The 17,425-nt window shown below is 40.2% G+C and overlaps 1 protein-coding gene across 1 annotated transcript; it reads left to right on the top strand.

Annotated features, from left to right (window-relative positions):
• The first annotated feature begins 1,079 nt into the window (after window positions 1-1,079).
• Window positions 1,080-16,629, top strand: TSPAN8 (tetraspanin 8). The gene is made up of 8 exons (XM_005514175.3): window positions 1,080-1,595; window positions 6,376-6,438; window positions 8,906-9,034; window positions 9,640-9,714; window positions 9,800-9,907; window positions 11,574-11,708; window positions 13,700-13,783; window positions 16,338-16,629. The coding sequence occupies exons 1-8, from the start codon at window positions 1,536-1,538 to the stop codon at window positions 16,389-16,391; spliced, it is 708 nt and encodes a 235-aa protein (XP_005514232.2). The 5' UTR covers window positions 1,080-1,535; the 3' UTR covers window positions 16,392-16,629.
• The last annotated feature ends 796 nt before the right edge of the window (window positions 16,630-17,425 follow it).

The following is a 17,425-nucleotide window of genomic DNA, read 5'->3' as shown; positions in this document are numbered from 1 at the left end:
AAATCTGTATTTCATGAGTGCAATTATTTTTAGGAACATTCTCAGATTCAGGGTGGATATTGTGAAATAAACTAGTCTAACAGCCAATCTCCTAGAGTTAGAAAAAAAAAGAGTATTACTGCAGAAAGGAGCTCAGAAAGTCAAAGGCAGGTATAGAGTCACTCATACAAATGGGAATGGTTGTATCTGCTTAAATATAATTAGTGAAAGCGAATGGAGAGATGACGACATCACACGTCCATTAAAAGCTGGTTTAGAGAGCAGCTAGAGGAAGTTGTTTTCAATGAAGAGTAATTTTTTTTTTTCATGGATCCTACAAAAACCAGGCTCTAAGTTACATCTTTTTGTCACCATCTACAGGTGTGTTACATACTAACACTTTTTTTTTTCTTTTTTTCTTTTTTTTTTCCCCAAATACAGAGAGCAGAATTAAAGAACGTGAACTGACAGTGAAGACTGAAAAATGGGCTTGGGCCAAGGGTGCTTCATAAATCAGTGCAGTCCAACATTTCCTTGATCTCTCACATTTAAATCTTCTGTGCTCACCCGCAAAATAAAGTTGCTTTTTTTTATGATGAACTCAGAGGAACCTGGGTCTGACCCTCATGCCCCCAAGGACTGCTATACAGAACTTCTCCAGAAAATGGGCTGATAGACAAAACAGGGCAATGATACCTTTATTTTCCCTTCAGGATTCCTCGTTTGAGGAGCACAAAAGAAAACAAACAAGACATAAAAAAACCCGAATGAAACAGGTTTATTGCCTTGTCTTCTGGGATGAAGCTGGCTCCTGTTGCTGAGAGGTCTCCTGCATCTGATGCCAGAGCCGTGATTGCTGTGCTGGGATTCACAACACTTTTGGGAACCTGCACAGCAGGAGGTTTTGTGCACCACAGTGCTCAGGGTCCCAGGGGCCTGATTTGATGAGCAAGAGGAAAAGTATCTGAGGTGGACACCGAAAGGAGAAAATGGCAGCAGATTCCATACCCCTCCGCTGCTGGGATTACACAGACTCAGCCCTTTATGCCAGTTGAGGGATGGAGTGGGAGGGTGAACATGACCAAATGAGTATCAGCAATGATCAGTGGGCAATGAAAGAGTAAACCCTGTAACTTAAAAACATTATGAAATTCCATTTCTGCCTCTTAAAAACAGGTCTGTAAAGTTTTTTCATGCTCAGTGCCCTTTTTCTTGAAACTATGCCTTTTGCTGCATTGTCTGTTTACTTTTGAGGTGTACGACAAGATTAACTGCACCACAGAAATGTACAAATCACGAAGACATAATGAGAGTCTGAAGACTCAGTGATAACACCTGGTAGTGCTTCCTCAACACTCTGGTTAATATTTACCTGTGGTATAGGGACTATTTAAATAACAGTTGATACCTTGGTAACAATTTTTGCTTTCAGTAGCACAGTGCACTTGACGTGGTTTCAGAGGTTTCCTGAAGACGCAGGAACAGCTTTTATATTGAGGTCAAACTCTTAGGAAAGCTTCTTCTGCAGTTCTCATTTTTGTCTCAACTTGTTGAAAATGGCGGGTGTAAGCAGCTGCATGAAGTACTCCATGTTCATCTTCAACTTCTTGTTTTGGGTAAGTCAGTGTTTAAATTGTTATTAGTGATGCATGAAATGTGTTCAACATTATCTGAACGCTGTAGCTGAAGGAAATGTAGAGAAAATAGAGCATAAGTGGAACCAGAGTACAACTCCAAATTGGGGAGGGGAGAACATGTTTAACTTTTGCCCTTCCTTTTATTTTTTTATTTGAAATAGCTTTCCCTCCACATTCAAAAGTAGAGCAGCTGTGAGTCTGTTTCCCTGCCCATATCGTACCCCCCATGTCAAGGGACTTCACTTATTTCAGCCAGAAGATAACAGTCTCTCCACTTACAATACATCGTCCTTTTGCTTTTGTCTGCTGCTTACATCCAAACAGCATGGTCCTGAACATGTAGTTGCCGCAGAAGATACAGAAAATTCACTTTTATTTTTAGCCTCCTAATTGATAAATGGTTTTCATATCCTTCTCTGTGGTTCTTTGCTTTGCATTCAGTGTCATAATTAGTTTCTGATGGTGGACAGTAAATGTTTGTAAAATGGTATGGACTGGCAGTGCTGCGAATAGCTGTATCAAGACATCCAGCACAGGGCAGTAGGCAGGTTTCTGGGTGTAATTTGAACTGTGTCTGACTATTGATTACATCTCAGCTGGTTGCAAGAGTTTCAAGTCCTGGAAGCTCTGGAAAAGTTTGAGTTTAAGAACGTTTCTCTCATGGTTCAACCTCACTGTCAGCTTTCCTGACAGAAATTTGTCAGGTTCACCAAAGGTTCACTGAAACCAGAAGCGGAACTACTAGCCACATTTTGGGCTTTGCCTCATGGGATTTTTTTCAAGTGAAAAGGTGATACAATTCAAAAGGGACCGCAAACAGTAGCCTTGGAAAAATTGCGGCCAGCCAAAATGAAAAGAATTAGCAAAATTCTTTGATTGCTTGTGGACCTCACAAAGAAATTCCTAACAGGCCAGTGAAGGTTTGACTGCCTCCCTCTCTTCTTCTTCCACCTCCATCAAGGCAGACTGAAGACATTCAACATCTGTGCTGAAGCTTTTCTGCAACAGTACTTAAAAGAGTCCATAAGTTTCTGAATTGGAATTCCTGCCCCTCAGAAAGTTTTTCCTGTTCACATTCATCCATTCTTACTATAAGCTAAAACACAGGAGAATGTCTCAGAGTAGCATAAGAAAAGCTCGAAACTACTTCTGGAATGAAAATGTGAATAGTGCCCCATGCCTAAGCCTCCAGTGACAGCATGGGTTTCCTAGGAAAAAAACACAGGGCACAGTCCTGGGGGCCTGTTGAAATCTCTGGAAACAAGCAGGTGTGGAACAAACTTCCCAAGCCTATCTTTATGCCAAAGGCAGGAAAATCCACACTCTGTTTCAGGAAAGAACATGCTGAAGGCTTTTGCTGTGCACGTGACTGACTGGATGGGACAGAGGAGCACAGGAATGCAGCTGTAGTTACCTATTTTAAAGTGAGGGGTTTAGCACTACCAAGATAGGGAAGAATATACACGGTACAAACAGGAATATGGGCAAACTGAGTACAATGAAGCTAAATTCTTTGATTCACATTCTTGTCTCTAATTCCTGGAAATAATTAAATTGCTGTAGTAAAGTATAGGGAAGAGTGATGTCTCTACAGCCACTGGTTTCACTGCTGCTCGCCCCAGTGCACAAGGCAGCTGGCAAGTGGAAAGTTAAACTGTAGCGAGAAATGAAGGTGACTTTAACCTTAACTAGATAAGAGCAACAGCTGCATATTTACCTGGTGTCCTTTCATTTTAAGACCTTTGCAATCTATCTGGGAGTGTCCCCTCTTAGGAGACTTTGGAATGGGCTTTCCAGTCTTCTAATGCCTTTTTCTAAGCCACTCTTAGAGCACAGCACTAGGTGTGTAAGCTCTGGAACAGTCTAAACCAGCTCTGCAAAATGGTTTTGGCTTCACTACATGGCATGTGCCCCCTGGGAATCTACAGGCCCACAAGCCCCCCATTGGACTCCAGCCTGTCCATAGAGTTTGATCAAAGAAAGCTGACCATGGCCTTTTGTGCTTTGGAGCTGGGTGCCTATCGAGAGTTTTTAATAGTCCTTAAGTTAATCCTGAAGTCAGTTTTGTGCTTTAAACCTGACACATAGGTCAGATTTTTCCTCTTTCCCTTCTTCAGAGATTGCAGGTTATCCAGTTGCACCTGCTGCCCTCCTTCTTTCTGTTTCTGCTACTCCACATCATGCAAAATTGTGGAATTAGCAATTTTTTTGCATTGAATATTGATGTCTGATCCTAGTTTGAGGCAACCTGTTTAGTGACAGTGCCATCTTTGATCAGTTGTTGATAGCAGACTTGCAGTCCCATCTACAACTGAAGTGGCCCCTTCCCCATACCTTAAATCTGAACATCTCTACTCCTGAAAGCAGCAAGACAAACTCAGCAGGTGTGCTGAGCCATAGACAACATTCTTGGTAGGAATGTCCTAGCACTGTTAATTTCAGGTATCTCAAGGTAGTGTTCCAGGCAACTGTTTTCCTGAACAGGAGGAAGCCTGTAGAAAGTTCCTCCAGATACCCTTAAACGGGTTGCTTAAAAAGTGTGTGCCAGTGGGGGCATTCCCTGTAGGTTTGGTATTCCTGTGTTTGAGAAGCACATAGTCTTGATGTATTGCTGGTCCAGAGTCATGGCAATCTCATCTGAGGTGATACTATATTAATTTGGTTTTATTTCTTCATCACACCAAGAATGAAGGGCTCAAGAGAGATGGACTGATTGAATTTGAGGGACAAGAACCCTGTTCCTGGTTAGTTTATGAGACAGTGACAAGGTCACTGATTCTTGGTCAAGGGTTGAGGCAAAATTATGATAGACATCTAGTTCTGGGAAAATGGGTGAGGACCTTTTCCAAGAATCTCTTTTTATTCATTTGGAAAGTACTGGTTCGTTAAAAATGAAATTTCTTGAAGAGAAAGTTTCCTTAGTCAAAACTTTATTTTAAGAAAACTCAATAATTAGGATGGAACATTCCAGCAAACTTGAAATATTTAACTTAGCCTCTTTGGGGACAGACCATTTTGATTTGTTAGTTTTAAACTTTTTTTTTGTGCATTCTTGTACACTTTTTATATTATGAAAATAAACAGAACCAAAACATTAAGATTTTACTGAAATGGAGAATTTTTCAATCAGCCTAAATAACTCTATTTTTATAATTAAAATACCTTAGTAAAATTTTTTATTTATAAATGAAGGGGTTTTTTTTAATGGATTCTGATCCATCTGATTGGTAAATTCCTGTACATTTAGCTGTATTTACTTCTACTATGCGGTATTTTTATGGGAGGTCCTATGTAACAAATAAGTGAGTGGGTCAAATACTCTTTGGTTTTGCAGCAATAGCTGCTTCAGTGGAAGTTTTCATATTAGCAAGCCTGTGTTGCCTGGTGCATAGCCACATGGCTCACACAGTGCTGCTGAACAAGAACCAAATACAGAGTTATGTGATACCATCAGTTTCTAGGCAGATTGAGTGCGATTCAGAAGGTTTCAGTGGGGAGTTCTAGTTAAATTTGATAACATGATATAGCTGTCATCGATTGTACAACTTCCCTTTTCATGTTTAAAATGTACTTATAGGATCTTTACTTAGAGCAGGAAAATGTGTGGTGCTCATGTCTGAGTGCTGGCTCTCTCCCATATTAAATAATCTGCTAAAGTCATTATGGTCTTTGATGCTGAATATTATATGAAACGTTTTGTGGGGAAAGTATATTTTAAGAAAAATTATCTAAAACATATAAAAATAGCTCTTTTAATTTTAAAAGCTTAGGAATAGTCCCAGTCTCCATGGGAAGCTCATAACATTTCAGAGCCATTTATGATTTGAGTATTAATGACATACAGGAAGATAATTCTAAATCTGACTAGTCTCTGTTCCTCTGTGATCTCTCTTTCCTACCAGTTGTCTCAGCAGGCACAGTCTTCACACCTGATTAGCCTGTTAGTTACCAGTCTCCAACACTTAATAAAGAGAAATTCTGTATAAGAACCATCATGGACAAGGTTAGGAGTAGAATGACAGGCACATGGTACCTGAACGATTATAGAAACAGGAGCACAATTAGTTAGTGATTAGGGAATGTGTCTGGACCTGGGATTCATCTGTCCTGATTTTGACATCTTAAAGCTAGTCATTCCAGTCTAATTTTCACACGTATGTGACCAAGTATGCTTGTTTTCTGTAAAAATGTGATGGAAATAATAACTATATGCATTTTATAGGAGGAATATTCTAAGGACTGGAGATGGTCAGTATATTTGCAATAGAAACAGCAGAAAGGTGTTAGTTAGAACCTTTCCTGATAGTTTTACCACAGGGAATGTATCTCTAGGTATGTGTCCTGAAGAATTCTAGAAACAACAGTTATAGAAACATCCCTTATCAAATCTCATATGTTTCCCTTATACAAGAAACAATGTTCTTTACAGCCATTTTACATACATACAATAGCAATTTATATTCCTCTCTCATCTGATGGATTTTTCTGTGTGCTTCCCAACCACACGTATAAATCATCAAGGAAATGCAGAATCCTCTGAGGTAGAAACATCAGGGATTTGGTGCATAACTGAAGATTTAACTACCCTTATGAAGTTTCCTGGATATGAATCAATATTCTGTGCTCCAGCAATTCATGTTTCTTTCACTTTGCCAAGCAAATGATTTCAGAATTTTGGCCAGCATCTTGTGCAATTTGGATGCTGAATGTTAATCTAAAATTGCTGGTGTTTCTAAATGTTCTTTATTTTCTCCTGCAGCTGTGTGGTTCCATTATCTTGGGAGTCTCTATATGGATACGTGTCAGCAAAGATGCTCAGCAGGTAAACGCATGCAGTCATACCAGAACCATGTAAAATGTGGAAGCTACTGCATATACTTTCATTTCCCATCTTCGTTTCTACAAATTCGTTATGTTTTTGTTGAGGTGGTTTGTGTGGGTAAAGATTAATGCAGTTTATGATGTTTAAGATCAAACAAGATGGTGCAGGTAGTCAGATAAAGTGATTGACATAAGCACAGATATGTGACTATAAGAAGTGTTTTCTAGTGTTATTAATGTAGGTTTTTGCAGATGCACACTGATTTCTGTTGGAGAATATGTCTCTCCTCTAATGAAAAATGATGATGGTTTTGTTACTGGTTTCAGTGTTAGAGAGAACAATGAGGAACCATGTGGCTCCGAGACTTTTCAGTGTCCTTCCCTATTAGAAAAGCGTTGTCATATATAGTCCTGGGGTTTCTTCCACGTGATTGTAGGGAATATTTTCGCCTTTCTCACTATCTTCAGTAACATCATTCTTGTTTCCCCAGTAAATGCAACTTTGAATAGGAGTAAGGTTATTAAATTACTTTGGACTTTATGACTTCTCTTTTCTGCAAAGCTAGGGAAAATACAATTTTGAGGACTGCTTGATCTTGCAGACGTGTAGCAGAACCTTGTCTCGTTGGTGCAAAGGCCCTTGGGCCCTGTGGGCCCTGCCAGCCTTTTGCCCAGCCTGATCCCAGCGGCACTGGCCCCTGACTTGCATCATGTTTTCCGTCACCCTTGGGTGAAGCTGATTTCACAGTTCATAGATGCTCCTCTAAAAGGCACTGTGCAATTTTTGCATGTTGGTGCTTTGTTATACTAACAAGAAGAATAACCTGACTCTAACGTTTAAGCAGTGTATTTATTCTCATGAATTTGGTCCATAGAATTGTAAATGAATTTGAAAATGTACAGCCATAGAAGTGAAAATAATGGCTGAGTGTGACTAGGAAGCATTTTTTCAGCTTTCAGATTGATTAAGTTGCAAATCTTCACATCACTCCCCTGCTGACAGTCTGTCAGTTAAGAACAACAACATTTAGCTCAGTATTTTCCCATCTGGATAGAAAAAAATTATGGAGAGGAAATAGCTTTACACATTTCTTACCATTTGGCTGATGATGTTTTTGCCCTTAGCCAGTCCCAGATGTCTCATTCTGGCAGAGGATGGATGCAACAGAACTCAGTTTGAGGTGACATTGTGCCATGGCGTGAATTAGGTCATGGTGGAGAGCTCTGCCATTCTCTGCTGTGGAAGAGTGGCAACTTTGACTCCTTAATCAACATTTTAGAAAAAGATAAAATTGCCATACTTGCTTGTTAACCATCTCTAGTATGATGGTTCGTATGGTACAATGGAGCTTGGAAAATCCTTTCTTAATTTTTGACAGATTTCCTATTCAGAAAAGCATACTGAAGTCTATCCCAAACTTGTTTCCTGAAGTGACACTTTGTACTCCCCGAAAACTCAGTTAAGAGTAGGGACCAAAATTCAAAGGCATTTTCTCACATTTTTGCCTCTATGCAGGCAAAGCTCCCATTCGAAACCAATGTATGCTTTGCCTGAGTGATAATTGAACAGCCCATACGGATTTGGCTGTAGATGAATAGGTCTTTCTAAGAATAAATAACAGGAGGTTCAGTCCAACTTGGAAGGGGAAAGAACAACACATTCTTCAAATTATGCTTGTCTATATACCTTTGCAATTTTCATCAGAAGATAAATGTGACAACTTCCAGACATTTTTGCTAATCTTGGCACCAGCCACACTGGAAAATATTCTTTGAACATTTTTCTCTATTTTGGCCTTTGGCCTTAGTCAGTCCTATGGGAACTGAATAATTTGATATTTAATAATATTGAGGTATATGAATTGTTTAGTTGAATGCCCCACACATCAAAATACAGTCCTCATCTCTGAGGGTAATATTAGAGATTATGCATTAATAAAAAAAAAAGAAAAAAAAAAAAGATAAAAGAAAGCTGCTTTGGAAAATACATCTAATTATTTCTCTAGCATATCCAGCATCACTTCCAGAAGTGTTCTCTCAGGAACAGCCACAGAATACGTTTCTGGCCTTTTAATGACAAACAGAAGTTTTGTTTCTTTAACATTCTGTTAATGTAGGAGAGATTTTGAGATAATCAATTTTGCCAATTTTCCAGTAAAAGGCAAAGATTCATTGACTGAAAACTAACTGAAAGCCACTTTAAAGACAAGAGACATTTATTTACTCTGGAAAGTTGACTTTCATCTTGTGCAGAGACAAAGACTGTGAAAAGCCAGGTTCTACTGAGCTCCCCAACAAAACATTTAGCAAGGGGACATTAGAAGCTTGTTTATTCACGGATCAGAATTTTGCCATGGTTGCTAATCAGTATACTTATCAATTACGAAATAATTATCTCTTTTTGGGGGTACAGATGTTTTTAGGATGAGCTTCTTGTAGCTGAAATATTTTTTCCCCTCTTTTATCAGGAGTTGCAGATAGAGAGCAACATGTTTGCAGGGGTTGATCTGCTGATAGCAGTGGGCTCCATCATTATGGTCCTTGGCTTTCTAGGGTGCTGTGGTGCCATCAAGGAGAGTCGGTGCATGCTGCTGTTGGTAAGAAAGAAAAACATCTGACTACCTTTAACAGGCCACAGCTACATTTGATGGATATGCTCTTTGCAAATGAGGTTGTGAGCCATTTTGTTTAATGAAATACTTGATTATGATCACGTGTTTTCATTGCTTAACTTGTGCTTGAGCCATTTCTGAATTCTAGTGCAGAAAAAATGATGGGTGGTTTCATTAACCGGAAGATAGGGTCCAGGCAATCCCGAGCATGTCACTAGATTTTTCCATCCAACTATCACCAAAGTTCCATCCACCACTTAATTTCATAAATTCCCAGTTGCTTTCTTTGCTGGTCCTCCTAGAACGTCCTCCCTGTCCTTCTGCCCAACAACCCTCACCTACATACTGCCCATCATGCCACTACTTTGGTGTGCACCTTGTTTTGATCACCAGCTGAGCACACTCTGTCTTGAGCACCCACTTTTCTCATCACCAAAGAAGGAATAAGTGGAGCAGCCCTAGCTGGAACTTCTGTTTGTTCTACCTACATGGTTATTCAAGCACGTGAAATCGTAACCTTCACTTAGAAGAAATGATATCTTCTTGGTCAAAAGTACTATAGTTTTCTCCCCCTTTTGTTTTCTTCCTAGTTTTTTATTGGACTGCTTCTGATCCTGATCCTTCAGATCACAGGAGGTGTTTTGGGAGCAGTGTACAGATCTCAGGTACAGTATTATTCTGCATTTTCATCAATGTCTTCCCGGAGTTTTGTTTCTACCCTAAAAACTAATAAAATATTTGGGCTTTCAGATTGAAACAAGCTATAAGGAGACCCTCCAGCAGAATGTGAATTCATTGCAAGGCTCTACAGAAGAAGACAAAACATTTCAAGAGAGTTTCCAGAAGTTTGAGAACATGGTAATTAAAATGTAATGAAGGGCAGACAGGGATTGTTGCTCTCTGTTCCATCTCTGGCATTTGTCTGTGCTTCATTTTATGGTCACTTAGCCATAGATTTTCATTTCATTCCCTGGGGACGGGGAAGGGTCTGACTTAAGTGAAAACACTGCACAAGGGGCTTCTGCTCTCTCAATATGACAAGGGCCTTCTGTGATGATTTCTTTGTGCACTAGTGTTTGTAAGAGTGATGGAGCAAGGACACACAACATACAAGAGAGACTGATGGTTAGCGAGGCTCTCTCACGTGAAGGCTGCCTGCTCCTTCGCTACAGCTTTCCCTTCTGAAAAGACATTGCTCCTCCACTGCATCCCAGCTAAGAATTACCCAGTACTCTTAAGGCAAGATTATCCCAGGATAAGGAAAACTGCAGGAGTGTATTTCATTTTTAATATGCCATTGCTATGAAGGCATTAGATGCAACGCTTGTAAGAAAGGGGAAGAAAACTTGATAAAAGGGAGGTTTGTTTTCACTGTGCTTATAGCTACCCTGGCTTCCCCCACCTGCAGGACCCCAGAAGGTGAACACTTAGGGCCACCTTGGTCCTGTCTGTCACACAAAGGACACCCTTGAATCTCACTGATATCACTGATGGTGTAGACCCTTGCCCCTCCCATAGGTACCTGTATCTATACATTAACAGAGAGCCTGCTGTAGGCTCAAAGAATTCCAATATTTTTAAAGTCTGATGGTGTGAAAGAAAAGGAAGCAAGAAACAATATCTGGGTGGTTTATATTACTTCCGCTTCTCCTTCCCCATTCCACCTCTGGCCTTGTCCTCTGCTTCTGAGCCAGCTTATTTCTTCTGATATAATAAGCAGCTCCCTGGAGAGATGATTGAAGGGTGAGCAAAATGAAAAATCCCATAATTACTGTATTAATTTTTAAATAGACCAGGATTGCTTTATTATGTCCCACGGCCTTTGCTTTTGTACAAAATTATGTGAACATTTCCAGCTGCTTTTTAAAGAGGGGGGACCTCAAGCTCAAGTCTGCACCCCTGAGCTTTTGTGGCTTGAATAAAGTGGAACATGAAGTGAAACTGCACCTGGTTTAGGTTTCACAAACCCCAAAGGGAGCCCTGGCCTCCTCAGTCCATTTCTAATTTAAAGGGCTAACCATCATTCAAGGTGGTTATTTTTCTAGATTTCAGTGTTTTATGTCCCTGAGTTTTGCGTTTTCAGCCTGGCTTTTCAAGATGTGAAATGTGGGTGTTTCTGGAGCTGTTACTTAACTTCTGCAAGTATAACCTGAAGAAGGAAGACTTGATTCTCAAAAACTACTGTACTTAGCATTATTGCGTATTGCAGTTCAGTTCTGACACTGACAATTACTAACTTTATAGGATGTTAATTTTTTTTGAGCACTGTATAATGAAAATCTGGTCTTTTTTCCCCCCCTTTTAGAAAATTTTATTTTCCCTTTTTAAAATTTGTGCACGTACATTCTTATAACTGGTATGGAAATGTAAAGGGTATTTGAGACATATCAATTTGGGAAAACTTCCACATGGGAAAACACAAAAGGAAATTTCCCCTTTGTTGTTCCTCTCAACTGCCTCCCCTACTGCCCTCAAACTGCAAATCACCACTTTTTTCATCTCCCTGTCTCCTCCTTCATTGCAGAACCAGTGCTGTGGTTTGCTGAATGGAGCTGCAGACTGGGGAAAAAATTTTGGCAGTAATATCTGTAAGTGTGACGTACAGACCTCATCATCAGACCTCTGCACTACCTATAAAGGCTATAACGTTTACAAAAGGGTAAGACAAATGTAATGTTCCGGTCTTCTTTCCAAAAAGAGCTTTTAACCTAAGGTTGTCTTTGGTGACTGGCGTAATCATCAGTTCTGTGTCTTTCCAAAATGGCAAAGTTTCTTCTTCTCTTTGTTAGCCAGAATTGCCCCTGAGTCATCTGTTATGAAATTACTGTGCATACATGAAATATGCTCCTGCTTCCTCTTAGGTGCCTTTATCTTAGCTGTGCAGTGTGTGCTCTTAGGACTTCACCAGTCTCCATGGTTACTGTGGGTGAAAACTGGATGACTTTGGGGTCAGACCATGCCTCTGGGTCAGAGCGGCACGTCAGCTACCCTTTGGTTCTCTTTCCTCCCTCAGAAGGTGATGGTCTCACCCGGGCTCCTTCTGGTGGTAGCTCTGTTGGCTCAGAGGCTTTCGAAGGGCTCAGGGATGATGAAAAACAAACACGTCAAATGCAAGGCCTTTGGGGTTTTATGGTCCTCTGATAAAAAGCACCACACTCATTTTGCAGGATCTGCTGGGAAGAAACCTTATATGTTGTAGGCTTCATGGCAACATACTTAAAGGGTAATTTCCTACAACTACAACCTTCTGAAAAGCTTGTGGCAGTTGAGGTAACAAGGCAAAAATGTCTGGCAACAAAAAAGCATACTCAAAAACTGGTAGGTGGGCAGCAGAGCTCTCCATTAATTAATCTGAAGATCTATCTGTTTCCTTGTATGGAAATTTGGACTTCATGCCTACAAAGAAGAATATGAAAAAAAGTGGAAAACTAACACAAAATGGCTGCATTTTTAGAATGCTGGTGATACAAAGTTTGCCAATCTGTGCCTAGCACAAAGCAGATTTTAGCAAATATCTGAATTTGGATGTACAGTTTTCTAAATGCATAGCTCCTTAGCTGGGTCCTGCCTGAACACTAACTTCCTCCCTGTGTAGTCCCACAGAAGCAAATACTGTTTTAAAGCAAGGGAACAGTCTGGTTAAGTAGAGGATGCCAGAAACCAATCTGGAAATACAATGTATAAAAAGAGGCTGTTTTGGGCCACATTTTAATGTCTTTTTGGCCTCAGGAAAACCCTCTAAGGACACATGAGAAGCCATCAGTGAAATTACTGCAGGTGCAAGATATCACTCACATGAACACACAGACTTTGTAGTGATGTAGATGCTAGTAAAGACATTCAACTCTTGTGATCCAGAAAAAAGGATGTGAAATTCAGTGCAGATCAGAGTCAGCTTAAATGAGAAGTTTTTCAGAAAACTAGAAGGAGAAGATCTATGTGTTTATTGTAAGGGAGGAAATGTGGTAAAAGAATATAAATATATTTGGGGGGAAGGCAGTTATAATGTTGGAACGATACCATAGTTTTTGTGGATTTAAGCCATACTTGGCTTTCCCTACAATTTGCAAAAGGAATATTGTCAAGGCCTGGAGAAGATGTAGCCATTATAAGAACAGATGTATGCATTTATTAAAAATGAGACTAGGTCTGCACAGAACTTCGGATATGGTCGTTCTCTTCCTCCCAGCCCAAAACCACCAAACATTTGTCAAAATTAATATTTAACCTAGGTTTTATATCCAAATATTGAGAGTTAAGCCCGATTCTAATAATAGGCTTCGATGTTTTGAATCCAAAGGTCAGATTAGTAGGAAACGGAAGTCCTCTTTCAGATCTGGTCATTGCTGCATTATCAAGTGAAAGAATAAATGTATTTTTTCTTATGAACTAAAATATCATGCAATCATTAGGCATTACAGCTGCGTGTGTTCATTTGAAATTGTACCATTGAGCCATTAGATATCTTTCTCAGAGAAGAAGGCAGGTATAGCTGTGCTTTTTTTGTTAGCAACAAGCCAGAGCAAATTCAAATAGCCTTTCTTTAATACAGAGAGAGAAAGAGAGTGAGTGTGAGAGAAATTGTTTTAGAGGATGCATTCCTGATAGCCTTAGACTACCTATAATTAATCATTTTGTCCTATTTTTCAGCCTTGTGGAGAAGTGATGCTCGAATTCATCAAAAACCATCTGCTCATAATTATGGGGATTGCCTTTGGACTGGCTTTTATTGAGGTACCAGTACACACCATTAAAATATTTAGTAGCTGACAAGTAATATGTTCTGTTTAGGAATACACTGGGAATGGGATTAAAACACCTGGCTTCCTCATTTAATAGACAAGGGAAAACCACCTCTCACCTTAGCCGTAAGCTTACTGTTATTTCATATAAACAGTATATGGCTGCCGAGCTACGAACTTCAGCTGGGATCAGACCACCCTGCTGCCTGTATAAATGTATCATGTAGCACTTTTCCTGCAAAGATCGACAGTCCTGGAGCCAGGCTGTGCCTGACAGTGAGCCCTGGAGATAGAGGGATGAGCGGATCCCCAGCCCCAGGAAGACACAAGGCAGAATAGCCTGTCTTTTCCTCCTCTCTCCCTTCTTTACTTGAGGAAAAAGACATAAGAAGATAAGATAGCCCCTAAACTGCATATTCTTATCAAGGAGAAATTATGATACTAAATTATTACTCCAAGGGCATAATTTAGCCATCAAGATGGTGTGTGAATGCGCCTGAGTGCACACCTGTGCTGCTCCATATATTCCTGTGTGTAAAAAAAAGCAGAATATGTGAGCTCTTTTTAATTGCTTCATCATACACCGAAGAATAACATGCAAAATTTTCTCTGAAGAGAGAAGGAAAAACAGTGAGGTTATCCAGTCAGCTACTTGATGACTGATAGGCTTTGACTAGGAGAAAATGACAGAGAAAGACAGGATTTCATCATGTTGCTTTCTTCGGTCATTTTCTTTCTTTTCACTATTCCTCCGTGGTTTCCCTCCTCCCCTGCCCCCAGCAGATGGATGTTTGAGGGAAAAGCAGAAATGATGAAGATCGCTGTGCAGAGTTCAGTCTGTTATTCTGAGTGAAAACTTCTTAACATCATTGGCAGAGGATCGCTCCTCGTGGTAGAAGAGTGGGCAAGAGCTTCAGCTCAAAAATACATTTCCAGGAAAATAATAGTAAGCAGGGAAGTATTATGCAGCTGCAGCACTGGGAGAGAACAGGCCACTAGCTTCTTACTCGGCACAGGCATCATGTTATTTAAGGTGCTCTACGTGGGAGGTCAGGTCTCTTGTGTATATGTAGACTTTGGGGGGAAAATAGGTGAAATACACCAGTATTAAATGGCCTTTAAAATGTAATAGAAGTATAAAATTGCATCTATAGCCCAAAGGTAAGTTATAAGTCACTTTGTTCCAGTTACTGCAGTTACATGAGTTGTAGCCTTTAGTTTGTTTGCCATCATTCTTCCCTGTCCTCCAGTTAGCATTTTCTGTGGTGGTTGCCTTTCCCAATTATAAAAGGATTAGAAAACAACATGAATAAACAATATGAGCCTCAGCTGGTACAAATTGTCAGCTGGCAATTTACACTCGATAAACATGTAGCCTTTCCAAAGATATTAACACATTTTGACTTCTCAATTAATTGCAGATCAAAGGCCACATGCTTAACCATCTCTCTAGTCTGGAAAACCCCAGATAAAAATATGTGGACAAGGAAAAGTACTGTTCCCTAGTGTTTTCCTCTCTGCCTGCCCCATTATGCCACTTGTGGGCTCTTATGGTTTCAACTCACGCTAATAGTGGAAACGATACTGAGACAAAGTTTCATGAAAATGTTGGCATGATATGTCAGGGAAACCCTGTTGGCTTATTCCAGCTGTGAGTCCATCCCCTTGTCTTAGCTGTAGCCCTGTGTTCTGTATGCTCTCTGCTGTCTCTTCCTTAAATAAATGAAGTGTCCAGGTGTTTGTGACTTCATAAAAGTCACAGAGTCACAATACTTCCGATTTTTGTGAAACACTTTCACAGACTGGCTCATTTTAAACCCAGAAGGGAGCTTTCTGGTCTTCTCATCTCACCAGCTATCTGTCACAAGCTGTGGAACTTCACCCAGTAATTCCCACTACAGAAGGTGACCCTACTGAATTTTTTATTTCAAGCAACAGCTTCATTAGCAGACTCAGTGTTTCTGTCCCTAATTTGTTACTGATGAATATAAAATATTTGTTGCATGATCATTTGCCACTCAAAACAGTGGAGCATGTGTGTAGATCTATGCCTGTATATATATATATACATGAATGCCTTTACACTTAAATTTACATAAGAGAAAGTGACAATGGAAAAAGAGAGATTTCAAAGGGAAGCAGCCCTTAGAATTTACAATGGAATCAGAAAGTTGCCCTAATTTTATTAGAAAATAAAAGACAGAGTTTTTGTCTGAATTTCTTGAGCTTCTCAGTATTTGCTGCTCTGTTCCATTTTCAACATTGAGAATTACAAGGATGCCCATCCACAAGGCAATCCTTTCAAACAATGAAAGTTTTCCATCACGTCTGCAGTCTTAAGTGTGACATATACTGATTTCACTAAAATGGCTATATTCTATAGTTACGTTCTTTAAGAATAACATTGGAAAATATCTTCTGCATAGCAGATTTAACCTGCATGTGAAACCAAAATAATTGCAAACAATGTGTTCCCACTGTGTATCAGTTGTATCCTGGGATTTCCAAGACTGCCAAGTAATACCAGAAATGTCTCTGTTTTCCAGATTCTTGGTTTGGTCTTTTCTATGAGCCTCTACTGCCAGATCCAGAGAAAATGAAACTGTGGAAGTGTCAGAACGATGTTACCAGCCAAATCAAAACCTTTGTAGATAGAGGGATATTTGTCTTGGCACATTCATATGAATACAGCCATGTCCCAGGCAGCTGTTCTGACGAAAATGGCAGCCCTTGTGCACACGGATGCTTCACAACTTGCAAAACGACCTCCTTATACTTCATAAGATTTAATGATGTGAATGTGAATTTTTATTTGCAATAAACCTCTTTGTTTATGTTTCTGAGGACTATATTTTGTCTGAAGATAGCATTCAAGTCATGTTGAGATTCTGAGTTCACCATGCAGCGTGTCCACGTGGGTGTTACACCACCCATAGCAGGGTCATCATAAACAGCTGCAAACCATCTTGTGGTGGCTGACCAATCCGGGGAATCACATGCCCCCAGGCTGATTTGGTTGTGGGGCAGGGTGTTTTCATTACTAATATCATGGGTCAGTTTGACACTCGATATGGTATATATGGTCAGGGTTTTGTTACTTGTGAGGAGCACTGGGACTAGCTTTCATCCAAATACGAAAGCCACATTCACCTCAGGGACATTTAAATCAATATTCTGGCAGCTGAGATAGAGTCATAGAATCATAGAATCACTTTGGCTGGAAGAAACTGATCACCGAATCCAACTGTTAACCTGACACTGTCACTAAACCATGTCTCTTAAGAACCTCATGCCCAAATGGTGCTTAGATTGCATAGGAGTGTTTGTTTTAGTGGCCCGTGTTTTGCAGATATGCTTCAAGGGTGAAATCCAGTCCCATGTGGAGGCAAGACATGCACAGAAGTCATACAGGTGAGACTTCACCCAGGGTGGTGAAGATGAGTAGTAGGTTCCCGGGCAGCAGGTGGACCACAGAAGGCACGGCTGCAAACACAGCAGCAGCAATACAAAGCATTTCTGCTTCTGGATTCACCGGTGTTTGCAAGTGTTGCGGCCATGAGGCTCTGCCAGCCCCGACTGTCCCTGCCAAGCCCCCTGGCATTCCTCGCACCTTGCCCATGGACCAGAACCCCAT

This window comes from Columba livia, chromosome 1 (assembly GCF_036013475.1).
Source record: "Columba livia isolate bColLiv1 breed racing homer chromosome 1, bColLiv1.pat.W.v2, whole genome shotgun sequence".
Classification (NCBI taxonomy): domain Eukaryota; kingdom Metazoa; phylum Chordata; class Aves; order Columbiformes; family Columbidae; genus Columba; species Columba livia.
The sequence above is the reverse complement of the archived record's forward strand: the minus strand, read 5'-3'. Positions and strand labels throughout refer to the sequence as shown.